This window comes from Calidris pugnax, unplaced genomic scaffold (assembly GCF_001431845.1).
Source record: "Calidris pugnax isolate Ruff unplaced genomic scaffold, ASM143184v1 scaffold156, whole genome shotgun sequence".
Lineage (NCBI taxonomy): Eukaryota > Metazoa > Chordata > Aves > Charadriiformes > Scolopacidae > Calidris > Calidris pugnax.
In genome coordinates, this window is record NW_015090889.1 from 934,823 (window position 1) to 950,688 (window position 15,866).

General features: G+C 40.6%; 1 protein-coding gene across 2 annotated transcripts in view; it reads left to right on the top strand.

Moving 5' to 3' along the window:
- The first annotated feature begins 1,083 nt into the window (after positions 1–1,083).
- The window catches only part of LIFR (leukemia inhibitory factor receptor alpha), a 48,549-nt gene continuing 33,766 nt past the window's right edge, over positions 1,084–15,866 (top strand). For both annotated transcript variants that reach the window (XM_014947628.1, XM_014947629.1), the window contains exons 1-2: positions 1,084–1,191; positions 15,026–15,166. In XM_014947628.1, the coding sequence (XP_014803114.1) occupies positions 15,094–15,166 (73 nt within the window). In that variant the 5' untranslated portion in view covers positions 1,084–1,191; positions 15,026–15,093. The remainder of the gene's footprint in view (positions 1,192–15,025; positions 15,167–15,866) is intronic.

The following is a 15,866-nucleotide window of genomic DNA, read 5'->3' on the forward strand; positions in this document are numbered from 1 at the left end:
GGATGTAAATCCAGCAACGTGTCATGTGACATTTATTTTAAATCTTACCTCAAAATCTGTGGTTTGTCACCTGTAGGTTGTCTTCCTTCACCACTAAAACACTTACTTATGTGAGATCTACGCAAGATTTATGCTAATCTAGTTGGACATTTGTGTAGGGTGAACCAAAGACCTGGGAAGATTATATAAAGTCCATATTTAGAATTTTTTTTTAGGAATGCATCCAATCTAATTTTTTATTTCAATCAGTTCAGTCCATCCTTGAAGAGCTTTGCCAGCAGTTAATTAGCTTTACTTTTCACAATGGGCACTTTTCAGTGGAGGTCTACTACAGGGTGTTGACTCCAGTATCTCATATATTGTGGGTTATGTTTAAATCCATTCGCTGTGTAGGTAGTTGAGAACTGTGATCAAGTAACCTCGTTAAACTACATAGTTGCATTGTTTTAGGCTTTGCAACAACAGACAATTTCTCAGACCTGAAGTGCTTTAAGTAATCATTTAATCCTGTGTATAAATCAATTTTGTACTGGATTAAACCATTTCCACTGCTAATGGGTGGCTAGTTTTTCTCTTGTGCTGTTGGATTAAGTAGTGTTGTTAGGTAACCTCATCTGTACAGAATAAGTTGTGAGGACTTTTCATTTTCAGTGACTTTTATGTATTTATTTGCTTGAGCTGTGATAACTGATACTTTGAAAATTGAATGTTTTCCGTTTTCTTCCCCGTATTTCAACTAATGAGTGGTGCAGCTGGTGTTAATATTCAAAGAATGTATCCTTGAAAACATTAGATTCTTGTCTATTATCCTGTTGCTTGCTGTATGCACGCTTGCTAATCAGTAGGTAACTCTGGATTGGAGTTTGGGCAGTGATTACTGCAGACAGAAATGGGAGCAAGCAGTCAGCGTTACAATAGCTGCCCGTAGAATTAGGTCACTAACAGGCTTTCAGCAAAATAATGTTAATTTTCCTCTCTACACACTTAAACACAGGAGGTGTATTTATAGTTCTGCATCTTTTCTGCGTGGTCCTCTAGTGTAGCATTCTTCCCAATGGATTATATTTGAATCTTTTATCTTCAGGTACCTAATGTGACTGCCCACCTCAGCATTTGGCTCTCCCATACTGAAGACTAAGGACCGAGCCTGTCACAGGCTCCTGCAGCTGGGCTTCTGCCAGCAGTGCAAATGTAAGTCCATGCATACCTCTATTCATAAGATAGAATTAGTCATATGCTTATGTGTTTGCGAATTCAAGAGCAATATGTGTACATATGTGGTTACTGAGGCTTATTATCTTGTGTAAATCAGCACTTAGTCACAAGCAGCACTTTGAAATACCTTCTACTCAGAGGGCACAGGTGATCTGTGGTAGTATTTAGCTGCTTGTTTCATGGGACTTGAGAATTAAGGTGAATAAGATGCTGCAGCCTAAACCCAGATACTTGATGTACTGGTCACTTTAATAAGAATTTAACAAGTATGCGTAATAATTGTCTCCGGTTGATCTCTTCTTATGAAGTAATGTGCGTTAATATTTGCCATCTTTAATGATAGTTGATTGGTTTTGTTTTTTAATTTTCTTATTTGAAAAAAAAGATACTTGTCACTTGCATTCCTAATACATATATGTACCTCTGATCATTTTAATGTCTCCTACCATAGCTCACAAAGACTTTCTGTATATATTATTCTAAAGTCAAATATTTATGTCCCTGAGGCATATGCATTGTCATCTAAATATGTTTTGCAAATACGATCCTTGTACAGATCCAGTGTGTAGCTCTTTAATATGGAAAATTGCAGAAATGGGAAAAACAGATAACTCTCCGAAGATGTTTGAGGGGGTGTTGTTTTTAAATGCTATGTGCGTTCTAATGACTTGCCTCATGGTGAGATTGGCACAAGCTTTTGCAGAAGAGGACTTCACAAAAGGAAGGAAAAGTGAGACACTGGTGTTTCATACCATGAAATTTACATTAGAGGTTTCGCTGGTTTCTGCATTTGGACAGGTAAGCTTGTAAGTACGTGCTTGGCCATGTGAGTCACGCGCTCTGTACCTGGATGGACCTGATTAGATGCATAAAGAGCAGAAATTTTCCTAAGGAATAAAATAGTGGAATAGGTACTACAAGTAAACTGAGGCAGAACATGCCATTCGTGTAACTGTACCAAAAGGTTAGTTGTCCAGTTAACTCTCTCTTCTGTGCAGTTAGGTTTCCCCTCGCCCCCCCCCATGCCTGGGCACCTCCATCCGTGGCCACCAGAGAGGCCATTGAGAATTGTCGCACGTCTCTCGTTCCCACAGTTGGACTTGCTCAGCACTTTGGAAACAATAGCTGCTTCACTGCTGAGTCGCGAAACACAAAAGTTAAACATATCAGCAACAATGCATGAAAAATGTGATGAGCAGCCTTCCACAGGAAGAGGTTTTTCCATGCCAGTGTGTAGGTACACAGGATTTATTGGTGCCAGAAGCCAATAAGTAAGAAATCCTTCTTCTTTTGTACATCATCTGCCAGCTCCGTACTGAGAGAAGCAAACCGTGAGATTTACTAATAATAGCAGGAAGGAAGAACCCTGTTAAACAGAGATAGCAAAGTTGGAATGACTTGTGTGTGTAAATCCAAGGTTGTTTTTCTCTCTCCACAGCCCTTTTTTATAGTCACCCTTGAGAAGAGTAAGAAAAAAAAAAAAAGAAAAGAGATCTTCAGGAGAAGAATCTTGCTTTTAAGGGAGGATTGAGGGAGAAGAGGCAGTTGTGAGTTACAGATGATGTAGTGATGGTCATGTGAAAATGACGTGAAGACGTGAGATGAAGTGCGGTTGTGGCTTTGAAGATTTCTGGTTTGTGCTCTTATTCTAAGTGTGAATCAGGTCAGGAGAGACTTGTGGAACTGACTCACTCTGTGTCCTATTAGTAGCAGTCTCAGTTTTCTATGAGCTGCTTTCAGTTTTAAATGAGGTGCAGCATCATTAGCCTTACAGACGCTGCTGTCTCAGCACTTGCTGTTGGTTTATATACAGGGACTCAATTCACTGCTTTTGCTAAGTTCCAAAAGGAATGACAGAAAAGAATTGCTTTAATTTGCAGCAATAAAAATGATACATATGGGTCCTAACCATCTAGCCTATTACTTTAAAGTGTTCAGCTCTTCATTGCTTTGTTCCTTTTGCGGAGCATTATTTTAATGGTGCAGTTTGATCAAGTGTTTTATCCCCCTGCAAAGTACTTTATAGCAGCATTCTCCATTTGGAAACCCTCTATGAAACAGCTAAAGAGCTGCTAGTTTATTTACATCAAGCAAAATCAAGAAGCTTTCTAAGACGGATAAATCCAACCAACAGACAAGATGTAAATTTCTCATTTGGAGTATTCTGAGTAAACTTAGGAATTTTTTAGTTTCTTTTTCAGTGTTGTGGACTGAGAGATCTCAGTCTATGTTTGAATCAGAGATGAAGTCATTTAGGAAAAATTGAAAACAAAATTTGGACTTTTAAAAACTATGTCCTACCTAAACTGGATAGTCAGCCTAAATTATTTGAAATGGAAAACTAGGTGTTAACTTAATTATAAAAAAACCCTATATATTGTGGCTTTGGCATTGCAGTAAGTGTTTTATTTCTGTTAGGGCAATACAGTTAAGGAAGTGCCAAATGTTTGTAGAGCTGGGGGTAACATGGAGGAGTACACTAAAACTGAGCTGAGGCTGTCTGTATTTTGGAGGTGTCAAAGTCTATTAGAGGGGTAGAAAGGATGAATGAATCAGCACCGGTTTGCCGGCTGTGCTGCCATGAGAACTGAGTCACAAGTGGACTATAAGTCCCTTGTGAGGGACTTGGAGACCTCTATGAGAGGAGCAGAGCAGACAAGGAGTAGTATTAGCTTCAGTGGGTTGGATTAGGTGTGCCTGCTTGCCTTTTAGGTCCCTGAAGGCTGAGAACAAGAAGAGAATGAGAGGGCACCGGTACCATGAGCAGGCATCTGTGTGGGAGAGAGAGTAGGTCCTGGTTTCCAGTAGCTGTGTCCGTGTACATGCAGGCACAAGTGCAAGAGTTAATATTTACTCTTTATATCCTGGCAGTGGTCTCTCTTGGGTCCATGAAAGTGAGTTAGGAAAGAGACCAGCTCTGATGCATATCAACTGTAGGAGTCAATATTTGTATTTCTGAGTACTTAAGATTAATTAATTCCTGTAATTTGCAGCCTGAAAAGGAGGATATGCATGTATATGCATAAATGGAACGGTGGAGGGGAATAAGGTGCAACTAAAACAGTACGTGAAAGAAGTAAATGCCAACTGCTATGTAATTACGCCTACGGACAGACTTGTTCTGATAATGTCATGCTATATTGTAGACCTTCCTTCTTTGGAAATGTTGGAAGGGGCATGGCAGCACTTGAGTGCCCACTTGGGAATGGAGCAGAGAGGAAAGCATTTGCTCACCCCGGTGGAAAGGTAGCCTACACGTAATAACATGCTGCAGTATGTGTTCATGTAACACCCCTGGTACTTTATTAAGAGTGGAAATGCAGCAGTGCATGAGAGCTGTTAACGTCTCAAAAGAAAGATTAATACAGTGGGAATTTATGAGAAAATATAGATCTCTAGTTTCAGGAATTGCCCATTCCCTCGATTACTAAAAAATCAATTTATTTCTCGTAAGTGACTCTCATTCCTTACATTCACTCTAAAAGGATATTGCATAACTGTTGCTCGCTATTCTCAATATATTATTTAATGTGAAAGCCGCCTTTCAGTGTTTGAACTATTTATATGCTGTTTATACACATGAAGACAGACTTTCTTTGGATTCAGTTCATTGTACCTTAAAAATAATTTGAATACCATGGGTTTCATTGTAAACAATGAAGGATTCCAACCTTCAGGTCATTGCCGGTTTAAAAAAAACACACTTGGAATTGCTTCAGTAATTATCAGTGTTCTCTTATAAAACTAAATAGGCTTTTCCTGTGATGGAAAGAAGATTAAAGGTCATATAGTTCAAAATAAGTTTTTGGACATTGCCAGATTAAGGAAAATAAACTCTTTCATTAATAAGGTCAATTTCTTTAATGTTTATTAGTTCGTAAGGACATATGAGTTCAAGAGAACCAGCAGGGACAGAGTTATGTAGATAACATGGCTCTTCTGAGGAACAGCAATTTTTTTCTGCAGCCCTCTTTGCAAAGTCTAAATGACATAGTCTGGCCCTTGAACCTTACATTAAGTAAAGCACAATTGACAACGTGGGCAAATGACAGTTTCCTCTGAAGATGTGCTGTCTTGAGAACTACACAGAGACTGACAGTAGCCCCAGAAAATAAAATGTGCTTTGGATATTTTGTTTGTGTTCTATATTAGCAAGATGCAGCAAGCACTGGAGAAATGGGAAACCTTCTCGTTGTGTTTTCCTTTGATTCGAGGTTTATGCACTGCAAAAAGTGTGGGTACGTTTGTTCCCATGCTTTGTACCTGTATTAGATATTGAAAAGGGGTAGTGGGTAGCCCGTAGCATTTATCTTAAGAAGTGGGTTTTGTATATGCAAAGTAGTCGGACTTGTGTGCCTTTGCTCAGTGTACTTGTTCCACGCTGTGTTGTGAAGCACAAGAATTCAAGGAAGTGTGCCGACCATGAGGTCACCGAATTCAAGCATATCAGGAAATGTGTGTAGCTGTATCAGATTTACGCGAATGCATAAGTTGAGTCCTTCACCTTACTGCCGTATTAATTTTCCAGCTGTAGTAAGTATCAAGAAAAATTTTGAATGGGTTAAAATACAAGTGTGTAAATGACTCGGAGCATTTCCTTCTCCTGCACAGCACAATAGCCTAGAGGCAAAATTTCTTTTTTGGCCAGTAGTGTCCTTTAACCTTCACCCTTTGCTTTATTCTTTGTTCAGATGATTAGGTGTTTTCCATCTGCACCTCTACAGGAGAAGAATCTGTGCTTGTTAATTTGAGCTGACTTCCTAAGGAAGTGGAGCTTATCTGATAATGCTTTGCCTGTCCTCTTAGCCCTGCAATAACCTTTGAACAAGCTGCCCAGGTTCAGTTCTCTTGGAACAAGGAGGTGAGGTCTCAGCGTACTGTGTCCTTTCAAGCTTGGTGAAACTCTGCAGCTGGATGGAGAGACCCTACTGAGGAAATAGCTGCAGAGTGAAGTCAACCTTTATTGGACTGGAATCCAGGCCTCTCTAGCGTGCCTTCTCTGATGTCTAATATGGGTTAGGGTGTAATCTATAATAAGATTTGCCTAATACGTAACAACAATAAATTGTGAACAGGCTTCTAGATATCCCAAAACATATTTAGTCCATTTTTGGTAGTATTAGGATACACTGTGTTTCTCAGAAGAGTTTGTTTTCTGTTGTTACCATCTGGAGAGCAGTGCAGTGTCCCTAGTAGTGATGGATGTGCTTGTATTTAATCACGTGCTTGGTGGCTAACAGATATGGGCAAGGACTGCCCAACTGAGGAGTTAGACACCCAAATTTCTTTTGAAATATTTTTATTCTTCTGAAAATCTCATGCTAGGAACATCAACTGCAATGCCTGGCTTGGGAACCACCCTTGTATAGTGTACGCTGGGCAATGTGTGGCAAATGACTCCAGTAGGAGTAAGAGTTTCCAAATTAGCCTATGGATTAATTGAAGGAACCATGATTTCAGTGATAACAAAAGGCAAAGTGTGCAAAACGTATATTTAGCTTGAAAAACCAAAAAATATCGTCTAGTAACTTCATATAGTAATAATAAAAAAAAATTGTAGCAAAAATAAATCACTGATTCCTACAGTGTGTCATTGCTTTGTTCTGCCCTTGCATTTCGCTACTCTGCCTGACTGCTCTGCCTCTTCGGTATCGCTGTGCTGCTTCTTTTCCTCCATCCCAGCTGTCCCAGCTGTGTGTGTGTGTGTGTGTTGTGCTGTCCAACGGGTACTAAATGCTGCCATAGAATCACCCTAGAGTTGTGGTGCTTGTTCATAGACATCTTAAGCAAATTACTTCAGACCTTTCTGACCTGTATGTAGACTTCATGCATCACCTTCCCCAAGTCAGCAAATCCCATGCAAAGACTTTTTGCTCATCTCCTTGCCAGGTGAGGGTGCTTCCCATGCTAGACAGTACAGGGGGGTATCCACCAGCTCTCCCAGTCTGCAGCTTGATCATTTGTATTTCCATAGTGTTTAACAGTTCTGGGATTGGAAGAAAGAAAGAACTGGAAAGGAGGTGCAGCTGCGCATTGGCCTTAGACTCTGAGCCAGGTGAAATATTTGCTCCAGCTGAGGTGCACCTTTACTCTTCTTGGTAACACTTCTTGCCAGAATGCTTGCCTTTGTAGGTGGTGCTCATGACCAGGAGCTTTGCAAATGAGTTTGTGAAAGTGTCAATCCTTGCGTTGAGCTTGTGTGTTGTGTCCTGACTTCACCTGGCAGAGCAGAAGCAGCCTGGGGTGGCTGCAAGGTAACTGTGGTGGCTTCCCAGCATCTCAGAAGTGATGCTGCTGTTTGGCAGCTAGAGGAAGCAGTAAGGAGGGGATTTTTTCTCCTTGCGCTTGACAGGAAAAAAAGACAGCAAAACAAAGTTTGTCTCAAAGGACTGAAAATTTGGCCTTGTGCACATTTACTGTATAATATCTTAACATTATGTCTTTGTTTCCTTTTCCGCTGCTGCGGATTAGGAGAGTGCATTTGGAGCAGATAGACAACTTGAATTATTTTATCAGCTTTCTGAAAGAGAAATAGCAGATTCTTAAATTAATTCCTCAGAACTGGGGAAAGCCAGATTCCCAAATGGGATTCAGCCTTCATTTATAAGTGAGTTTTAGTGATTCATGTCCTGCGAATCTTTTATAACGTGGAATGCTGCCATGTTATAAAACAGAGAGGGAAAGCCTGCATTTAGATTACTAAAGAGAGATTTTTGTCTCAACTTTGGGAATTTTTTTAAGGAGGCAAAGAATGTACCCTAGTGAAAAACAGCCAAACCCCCTCAAATAAATCTTATTAATTCTACTTGCATTTTTTTTATTACTCAACTAGCTTTTAATTCAAAGACCGAAGGCTGTAGGATCAGCAATGCCGTTCTAAAGAAAGCCAGTTCATCTTCTGTTTCTGCGTTCATTGTCTTTACTGTCAGCTGTATTGGCAATTTGCTTGGTTTCCCAGAAATGTGTACTTCTGGCATGATGTCTTTCAGATAGGGGAATTTTTTTGGAAGCTTTCTGTTGGCAATAGTAGGATGTGTAATTTGATATATGCATTTTTATCTGGATATAGGAGTGTTTTCTTTCACTTTGAATGTTAAATTAGTATATTTGGGCAGAGACAAGTAAAATGAGCATTCTCCACCTGCGAAGCACAATATTTTTTCGCTTAGCACCTGCATTTCTGCCTGGCTGTATTTGGGATGGTGGCTGTTCAGTATTGCCAAAAATACAGCCTGCCATCAGTCTTTACAATTTTTTGGTGGTGTGCTATATAAACATTTTGCTTGAGAGCTTTTAATGTTTTCTATTTAGTGGTAAATTATTATGATGATACCTTTAACTGTGGAGAAAAAACAAATAAATTGTAATCTGAGAAAATTAATATTGACAAACAGATTTCTTCTATTACATTTAAATCTATTAAATATAATCTTTTTACTATTTCAGGGTTTCATCTAGTATCTCCACTTAAAGTTTCCCTAAACCTTTTGTATAGGCTGACTTTTTAACCATTTCTTTTTAGGTACCTGCTTGTGGAGCAGAAAAATGGCCATAAAAATGGTGGCCACCTATCCTTAATTCATAGATTTTTATTTTATTTTTTTTAAACCAAATCTGCAGCATTGTGACTGGCAGATCAGACTGCAGGCAGAAAGCAGACCAGAAAGATTTTTTTATTTTTTTATCTGTTTTGTTTGTTTGTTTTTAAAGTGGTTTCCAAGTACTTGACAACTAAATACATTCGAAGACCAGAAAACTCAAAAGTAGAACACAGCTTTGAAGAACTTGCTTAGAGAGCTGAGCTGTCACATCTGACAAAAAAATTTTTTTTTTTTTTGTCCTTTAAAGAAATAGAGCATTTGGTCAGCTATGCTTTAAAGAGGATATGTGGAACTAGCCAAGAAATATATAATACAAAACACAGAGAGTAGGAGTGATACCAGTTATCTTCTGCTTTTCCCTGTGAGACGTTAAATCTAAAGAGGTTGATAATGTCTTGGCATGTCAGTGTCAAAGAACTGGTGCTGCCCTCGTTTCTCAGCTTGTCACAGAACCTTTACCTTCTTTACAGCTGACCACATTCTGAAGGACAGCTGTCCATAGATATTTTCCCAGATGCACATTATTGACTTGGAGTACTGTTCCTCTGTTATCTATCTGATCACCAGTACGTACACTGTATGCATCAAAACATCATTAAAAGTCATCTAAAAGTCCACAGTTCATATTGAGCTGTTTGAAGTAAGGGCCACCATCCATTGGCTTCAGTGATTAAGAATCTAATTGTTCCTTTCTTAGCTTATCTGCATAAAAAGCAATCTAAAATGACTTCTTTCTGACCACAGACACAAGAGGCACACCTTAAAGCCCTGCACACCATAAAGCCCTGAGCAGAAGTCAGAACATCTCCATATACTGTAGCTTCCAAGAGTTGTTGTGGAACATTGGTTTTAGCAGCTGCTCTTAAATACAGGCAGTTATGTACTGAAGCCTGCCATGCCACTGCTGTTGATATGACAATTTCCATGTGAATACTTTTTGGATACACACATGATGTTCCTTAGCATAGGTTTATGAGAGGCTTTTTCTTTATTTTAAAATTTCCAAAGTGAAAGACCTTTCCAGGCCAGGCCTTTAAGATGAATTTGCTGTGCAAATATACTCACGGTAAGTCGGGAGGTTTGCAGGCCATTTGAGGATGAGATTGAAGTCTGAAGTGCTAGATAAACAACTACGTGGCAGCTTTATACAGTATTATCCGGGGCTGTATCACACGCTGAAATTGAGTCAACAAGGTCTGAATGTTGAGAGAAAAGCAAACATGGCACGGGCTGTGTAAACACATACTACGCATAGGTTTGCTTTAGAAAAGTTCCTTCATTGTGCTTGATAATGCTCAGGCCTCAGAGGGAAGAAGTATTTCAAAGCTGAGGATACAGCAGATTTGGTCTACAGAAAAGTATTTGTTCCAGGAATGATGAAAAGTCTGGAAACTGAGACTGGAAAATGGTGAAAAAAAAATTGAGTTTTTAAGGGAGGAGCTAGTAGAGACCTGGTATCAGTCATCAATGTTAGAGGTTGCTGCAACAAGGCAGAGGATAAACTGTTCTTTGTCTTCTGGAGATAGGACAAAGTAACGTGCTTAAAATGGAGCAAGAGATAGTTGTGTAGCACACTGGTAGCACTAATGACAGTGCCAGTGAAATGACACGAACAGATTGCCCAAGGCAATGAGATTGTTATGGGATGTGCTATGGCTGATGGTCGTCTATTAAGATGGATGTCTCTTAAAAATGGGTATAGGTGCAGACGCCTTTTCTGGTGTAGAGAATGGGCTGACCACCTTCATCTCATTTTTTAAAAATAAAGATTTACATTGTAAAGACATTTACACTTGGTAGCAACTGCTCCTGTTGCGCTCCAGCCAGTCTGGTCAGGGTTTTGCCTTCCTCTAACAACATTGAGCTTTCTTGTCCTAAATAAATGTCTCTGATTCTTACGTTGTCCTACACATCTTCAAAATACATCTGCCTAGAGGATAACATGCTTTTTGTATCTTTCCAGGGTAAGGAAAAACTTCCATGCCAGTCTTGAACTGATGGAAGCCAGCTTTTAGCCAAAGAAAGTGAACTTCCTACTTTTAAATTACTTCAGTTATTTTGTAACTTTATAATTAAAACAAGACTATAAATTGAGATCTTTTCTACTGACTAATGGCATTTAATTATGCGACATGAGGCTTTGAATTGCCAGCTTTTCAGCAAGCTGTAAAATGTGTATGAGCAGACAAGAGCCGGGGAGTCTAAGCTTCTTATGAAAGACTGTGGTTTACAAGATACTCATCATGCTCTGCATGAAAGTACATAGGTTCCCTTTGGTGCCTGACTCTGAAACAGAAATTAAAACTGTGGTTGAGTTAGGAGAATTTGGTATGACTCAAATTTCTCGTAATTCACTAGTATGATGTTACTCTTAAAACTTCTGCAGTAGAGGGACTACTCAGTAAGCTATGTATTGAAAGACCGTGCAGAAAATCATGATTTTCTTAAGCCGCACACACATGTGTAGTTTCTGAATCTGCCTCATAAACCTGGCATGACTGAACAGGTTTTGCACAATCCTGTGCAGATAATGTGTTCAGAAAGTGAGAGGCTTGGGCTTTAATTAACTTCACGATGCAGTTTTCTCTCTGTTGTGGCTTAACCTAGCAGGCAGCTAAACACCACACAGCCCTTTGACCACCCTCCCGCAGTGCGATGGGGGAGAGAATGGGAATAAAGGTAGAACTTGTGGGTTTAGATAAAGACAGTTTACTAGGACAGAAAAGGAAGGGAAAATAATGATAAAAGAATACAGAAAACTAGTGATACACAATGCAACTGCTCACCACCTGCTGACTGATGCCAAGCCAGTGCCTGGGCAGCGGCTGCCACCCCCAGCCAGATTCTCTCAGTGTCAGTGTTCAGCACGATGCCATATGGCATGGGATATCCCTTTGGTCAGCTGGGGTCAGCTGTCCAGGCTGTGTCCCCTCCCAGCTTCTTGTCCACCCCCCAGCCCACTCGCTGGGAGGGCAGAATGAGAGGCTGGAGTCCTTCAATTAGTCTAAGCACTGCTTAGGACAACTGAAACATCAGCGTGTGATCAACATTATTCCCATCCTAAATCCAGAACACAGCACTATACCATCTACTAGATCTACTAGGAAGAAAATTAACTCTATCCCAGCTGAAACCAGAACACTCCTTCAAGCTGCATCAGTGCTTTCCTTTTTTTTTTTTTTCCCTTTTTTTTTTCATTCTTTCCTTGGCTTCTACTAGCTGATAGGGGACTGCCAACTGTTTTGATGTAAAACTTGGCATCTTGATTTTGGGCTTTTCTGCAAACCACATGGGGCCTCTGAAGAAACGTGGACTCATGAACAAACAGATATAATTTACATGTACATTGCAAATAGAAATCAGTCATTTTATTCATGTAACTCTCTGGTCTGTCTCGGTAGTCTTCACATTTTTGATAAAGTGAGAGGTTTGTGAGCAAAGTTTAAACCTGGAGGTAACATCCCATATTTTCATTAGTGACATGGACAACTGCGATATGAAGACCCTGAGAGACATCAAAATGCAGTGGGGCACTTCCAACACATAGCTTATTATATGTTATGGGCTTATTATATGTTATATATTATGGGTGGGTCACTAGTGGTGTGCCTCAGGGCTCAGTGCTAGGACCATTTCTATTTAACGTCTTTATTGATGATCTCGATAAGGACATAGGGTGTATCATCAGCAAGTTCACAGATGACACCAAGCTAAGCAGGGATGTTGATTCCCAGGAGGATAGGGAAGCCCTACAGAGGGACCTAGATAGATTGGATCACTGGGCCAATATCAATGGCATGAGTTTCAACAAGGGCAAGTGCCAGGTCCTGCACTTGGGCCACAATAACCCCATGCAGCGCTACAGGCTGGGGGAAGTGTGGCTGGAAAGCTGCCTGGAGGAAAGAGACCTGGGGGTTCTAGTTGACAAACGGCTGAATATGAGCCGGCAGTGTGCCCAGGTGGCCAAGAAAGCCAACGGCATCCTGGCTTGTATTAGAAATACCGTGACCAGCAGAAGTAGGGAGTTGATTATGCCCCTGTACTTGGCACTGGTGAGGCCACACCTCGAGTATTGTGTCCAGTTTTGGGCACCTCAATACAAGAGAGATATCGAGGTGCTGGAGCGAGTGCAGAGGAGGGCAACGAAGCTGGTGAGGGGGCTGGAAGACAAATCATATGAAGAGCGGCTGAAGGAGCTGGGGCTGTTTAGTATGAGGAAGAGGAGGCTGAGGGGAGACCTCATCACTCTCTACAACTACTTGAAAGGACACTGTAGAGAGGTTGGTGCTGGTCTCTTCTCACAGGTAATTAGTGACAGAACGAGAGGGAATGGCTTCAAGCTCCAACAGGGTAGGTTTAGACTGAACATTAGGAAGGAATTTTTCACTGAAAGAGTGGTCGGGCATCGGAATAGGCTGCCCAGGGAGGTGGTGGAGTCACCGTCCCCTGGATGTGTTTAAGGGACGTTTAGATGTGGTACTGAGGGATATGGTGTAGGGGAGGACTTTGTAGAGTAGGGTAGATGGTTGGACTCGATGATCCCAAGGGTCTCTTCCAACCTCAATGATTCTATGATTCATCTTTACCTGCACATGGATTTGTCAAACCTCATTCTTGATTTGGCTTTTAACAAATTGCATGGTATGGATCTTACAGTTCAGGAATATATAAAAAGAAGAATGTGTCTATGTGTAGTATAGCTTAAATTAGCATGTTATTACCGAAGCCTTCAGATGAGAACATGCTGAAAATGAACTGTGAAGTTTTAATGCTAGTTCTTCCCTCTAGAGGTAACACTAGCCTTTACCATAGCATCTTAGCTTCTGTGTTGCCTGGGCCCTTCCCTCAGTCTGGTTATTGCAGACCAAGAGAAAGAAGTGGCCTCTTGTGAACAGCTCTATTTGACATAGTGCTGATTGTGCCTCACACAGTGCAGGTTGGTGAGGGACAGAAGAGATTTCGGGCACTCACAGCTGTCCCCAAGGGAGAATTCTTTTCAAAAAATGGCAATTAAAAATATACAGTTGTATTGCAGAGATGAAGGAGCATACTCCCGGTGACACAGAGGAATTCAGTGCGGAGAGGTTTCTTTTAAAATTACAGAGACTTTTAAGCAAAATCTGTTATTCTGACAATGATGTACATCTAGATTTGGAAGGGACTTCTAAGACAAAGTCAGGAGCCTTTCCACTTGAGACTTGTAAAAGAAGTAGCCTGGACAAAAATGTGAGTTTTAGAAAACTGCTCTGTAGGAGATGCTGGCTCATCTATGTCCTTATGTGAAAATGTCCCAAATCCTGCTGGTCGCTGAGAGAAGGCCCTTTGCTGCCTGGGAGTTGTGGTCTCTGGGTCTCGCTATGGCTGGAGTCTTCAGAACTTTCAGGTGGCTGGGAAGCAATGCATCAGGGACTGGGTGGGGTTTAGGATAAGCTTTCCTGCAGTTTTCTTTTTGAGAACAAAAACTGCTGGTGGTTGATGCGTGGGTGGAACTGAATGTGCTCCCCAGATCCTGTTGAACTTCTCTTTGGAAAACATGCAGCCCATTAATCTTCAAAGAACATATTAAACATAATATTCTAGATAATTTTTACCTTAAGGTCAGTATTTACAGCAACAAGTATCTTTTGGTAGAGAAATGGCTCTCAGTTTTTTCCCTTTTTTCCCTTCAAACATTATTACCACTGGATTGAACCAGTGTTCCTGGGTGATCAGATCTGATTCTGCGGTGTCTTGGGCATCCCATAGCTTTGAATAGCAACAATATAAAAAATGACCAGAGGGGAGAGGAAAACAGGTGAGTTTTCCAGTCCCCATAAACCCATATCTGAAGCAGGAGGCATATCCATTCATAGTATAAAAGACACATTGTGAATGTGACATTTCATCTAAGTTGAATCTTGGGGAGTACCCTGGCATGTGTATTTTGTTCTGGCCTTAGATAGTCCTGAAAGAGGCCTGTGGACAGTTGGATTTTACAAGTCTGTGATTCTTGAGGTTGTGTTTGAAATGCTTCGCTGAAAACATATGCATCAAGGAGAGACTGGGACAGTAAAAAAGTTTCCTTGCCACACAATTAAGAGTATGGAGTTGCTACTCCTGGGAGCAGCACTAAAAAAGAAAAATAGATGCAACAAGAAGTGGCATTTCTGGAGTACCAGCTCTGGAATCTCAAAGGGTTTTCTTGTGGTTTTTTTTGTTTTTAATTTTAGAATTGACCAGCTTGTTGGAAGATGGTATTCTGCTTGAAGCTGCTGTTCTGAAAACAAACAGTAGAAGAATGTGGAAGAATTCAAGCATCCGCTGCCTTTTAGCACTAGCTATTTTATGTTTAATATACAGCCAAGAGATAGGTGAGTTTATTGCAATGCAATTCACTAATTACTTTGTAGCTTCTATGCTGACACCATTTAATTACATTGCTTTCCTAGTATATATATTTTCAAAAGCATCACCTCTGTGGTCCCACACCATCCAAGAGATGGTGCTACCAGCTCTGGTCTCTGCTTTCTAGCAACCAGTGAGATCTTGTAAACCAGTGCAAAATTGGGTGTTAAATTCTCCATAATGCAACTGTGATATTCTACATATGCAATTGGTGTAAATGTCCACATTGAGACCTTCTTTCTGTATGTTTTGGCTGTCTGCAACAATTTCCCACATTATCATTAATTGCCCTTCTGTCATTAATTGTCCTCCATGTGGGACAATGGAGAGCAAAAAACTCATTAAGTTTATCATCAAAGCTTGTGGTTTTGCCATTGGCCCACCCTCCATGTGGGACAATGGAGGAGAGCAAAAAACTCATTAAGTTTATCATCAAAGCTTGTGGTTTTGCCATTGGCCCAAAGCCTGCTTATTAGACTAGGCTGGCAGTGGCTATTGTAGAAAGAAACAGCTGCCTGTGTCATTGCGTACAAGTATAAACCCAGATTTTAGGTACTTCCAGAAATCTGGCAGTCTGTGGCTGCCTGTAATCAGGCACACAAATCATTCAACAGTTTTAAAATACTGGCCAGACAGGCATGCAATAAAAATGTAAAAAGAATGCCT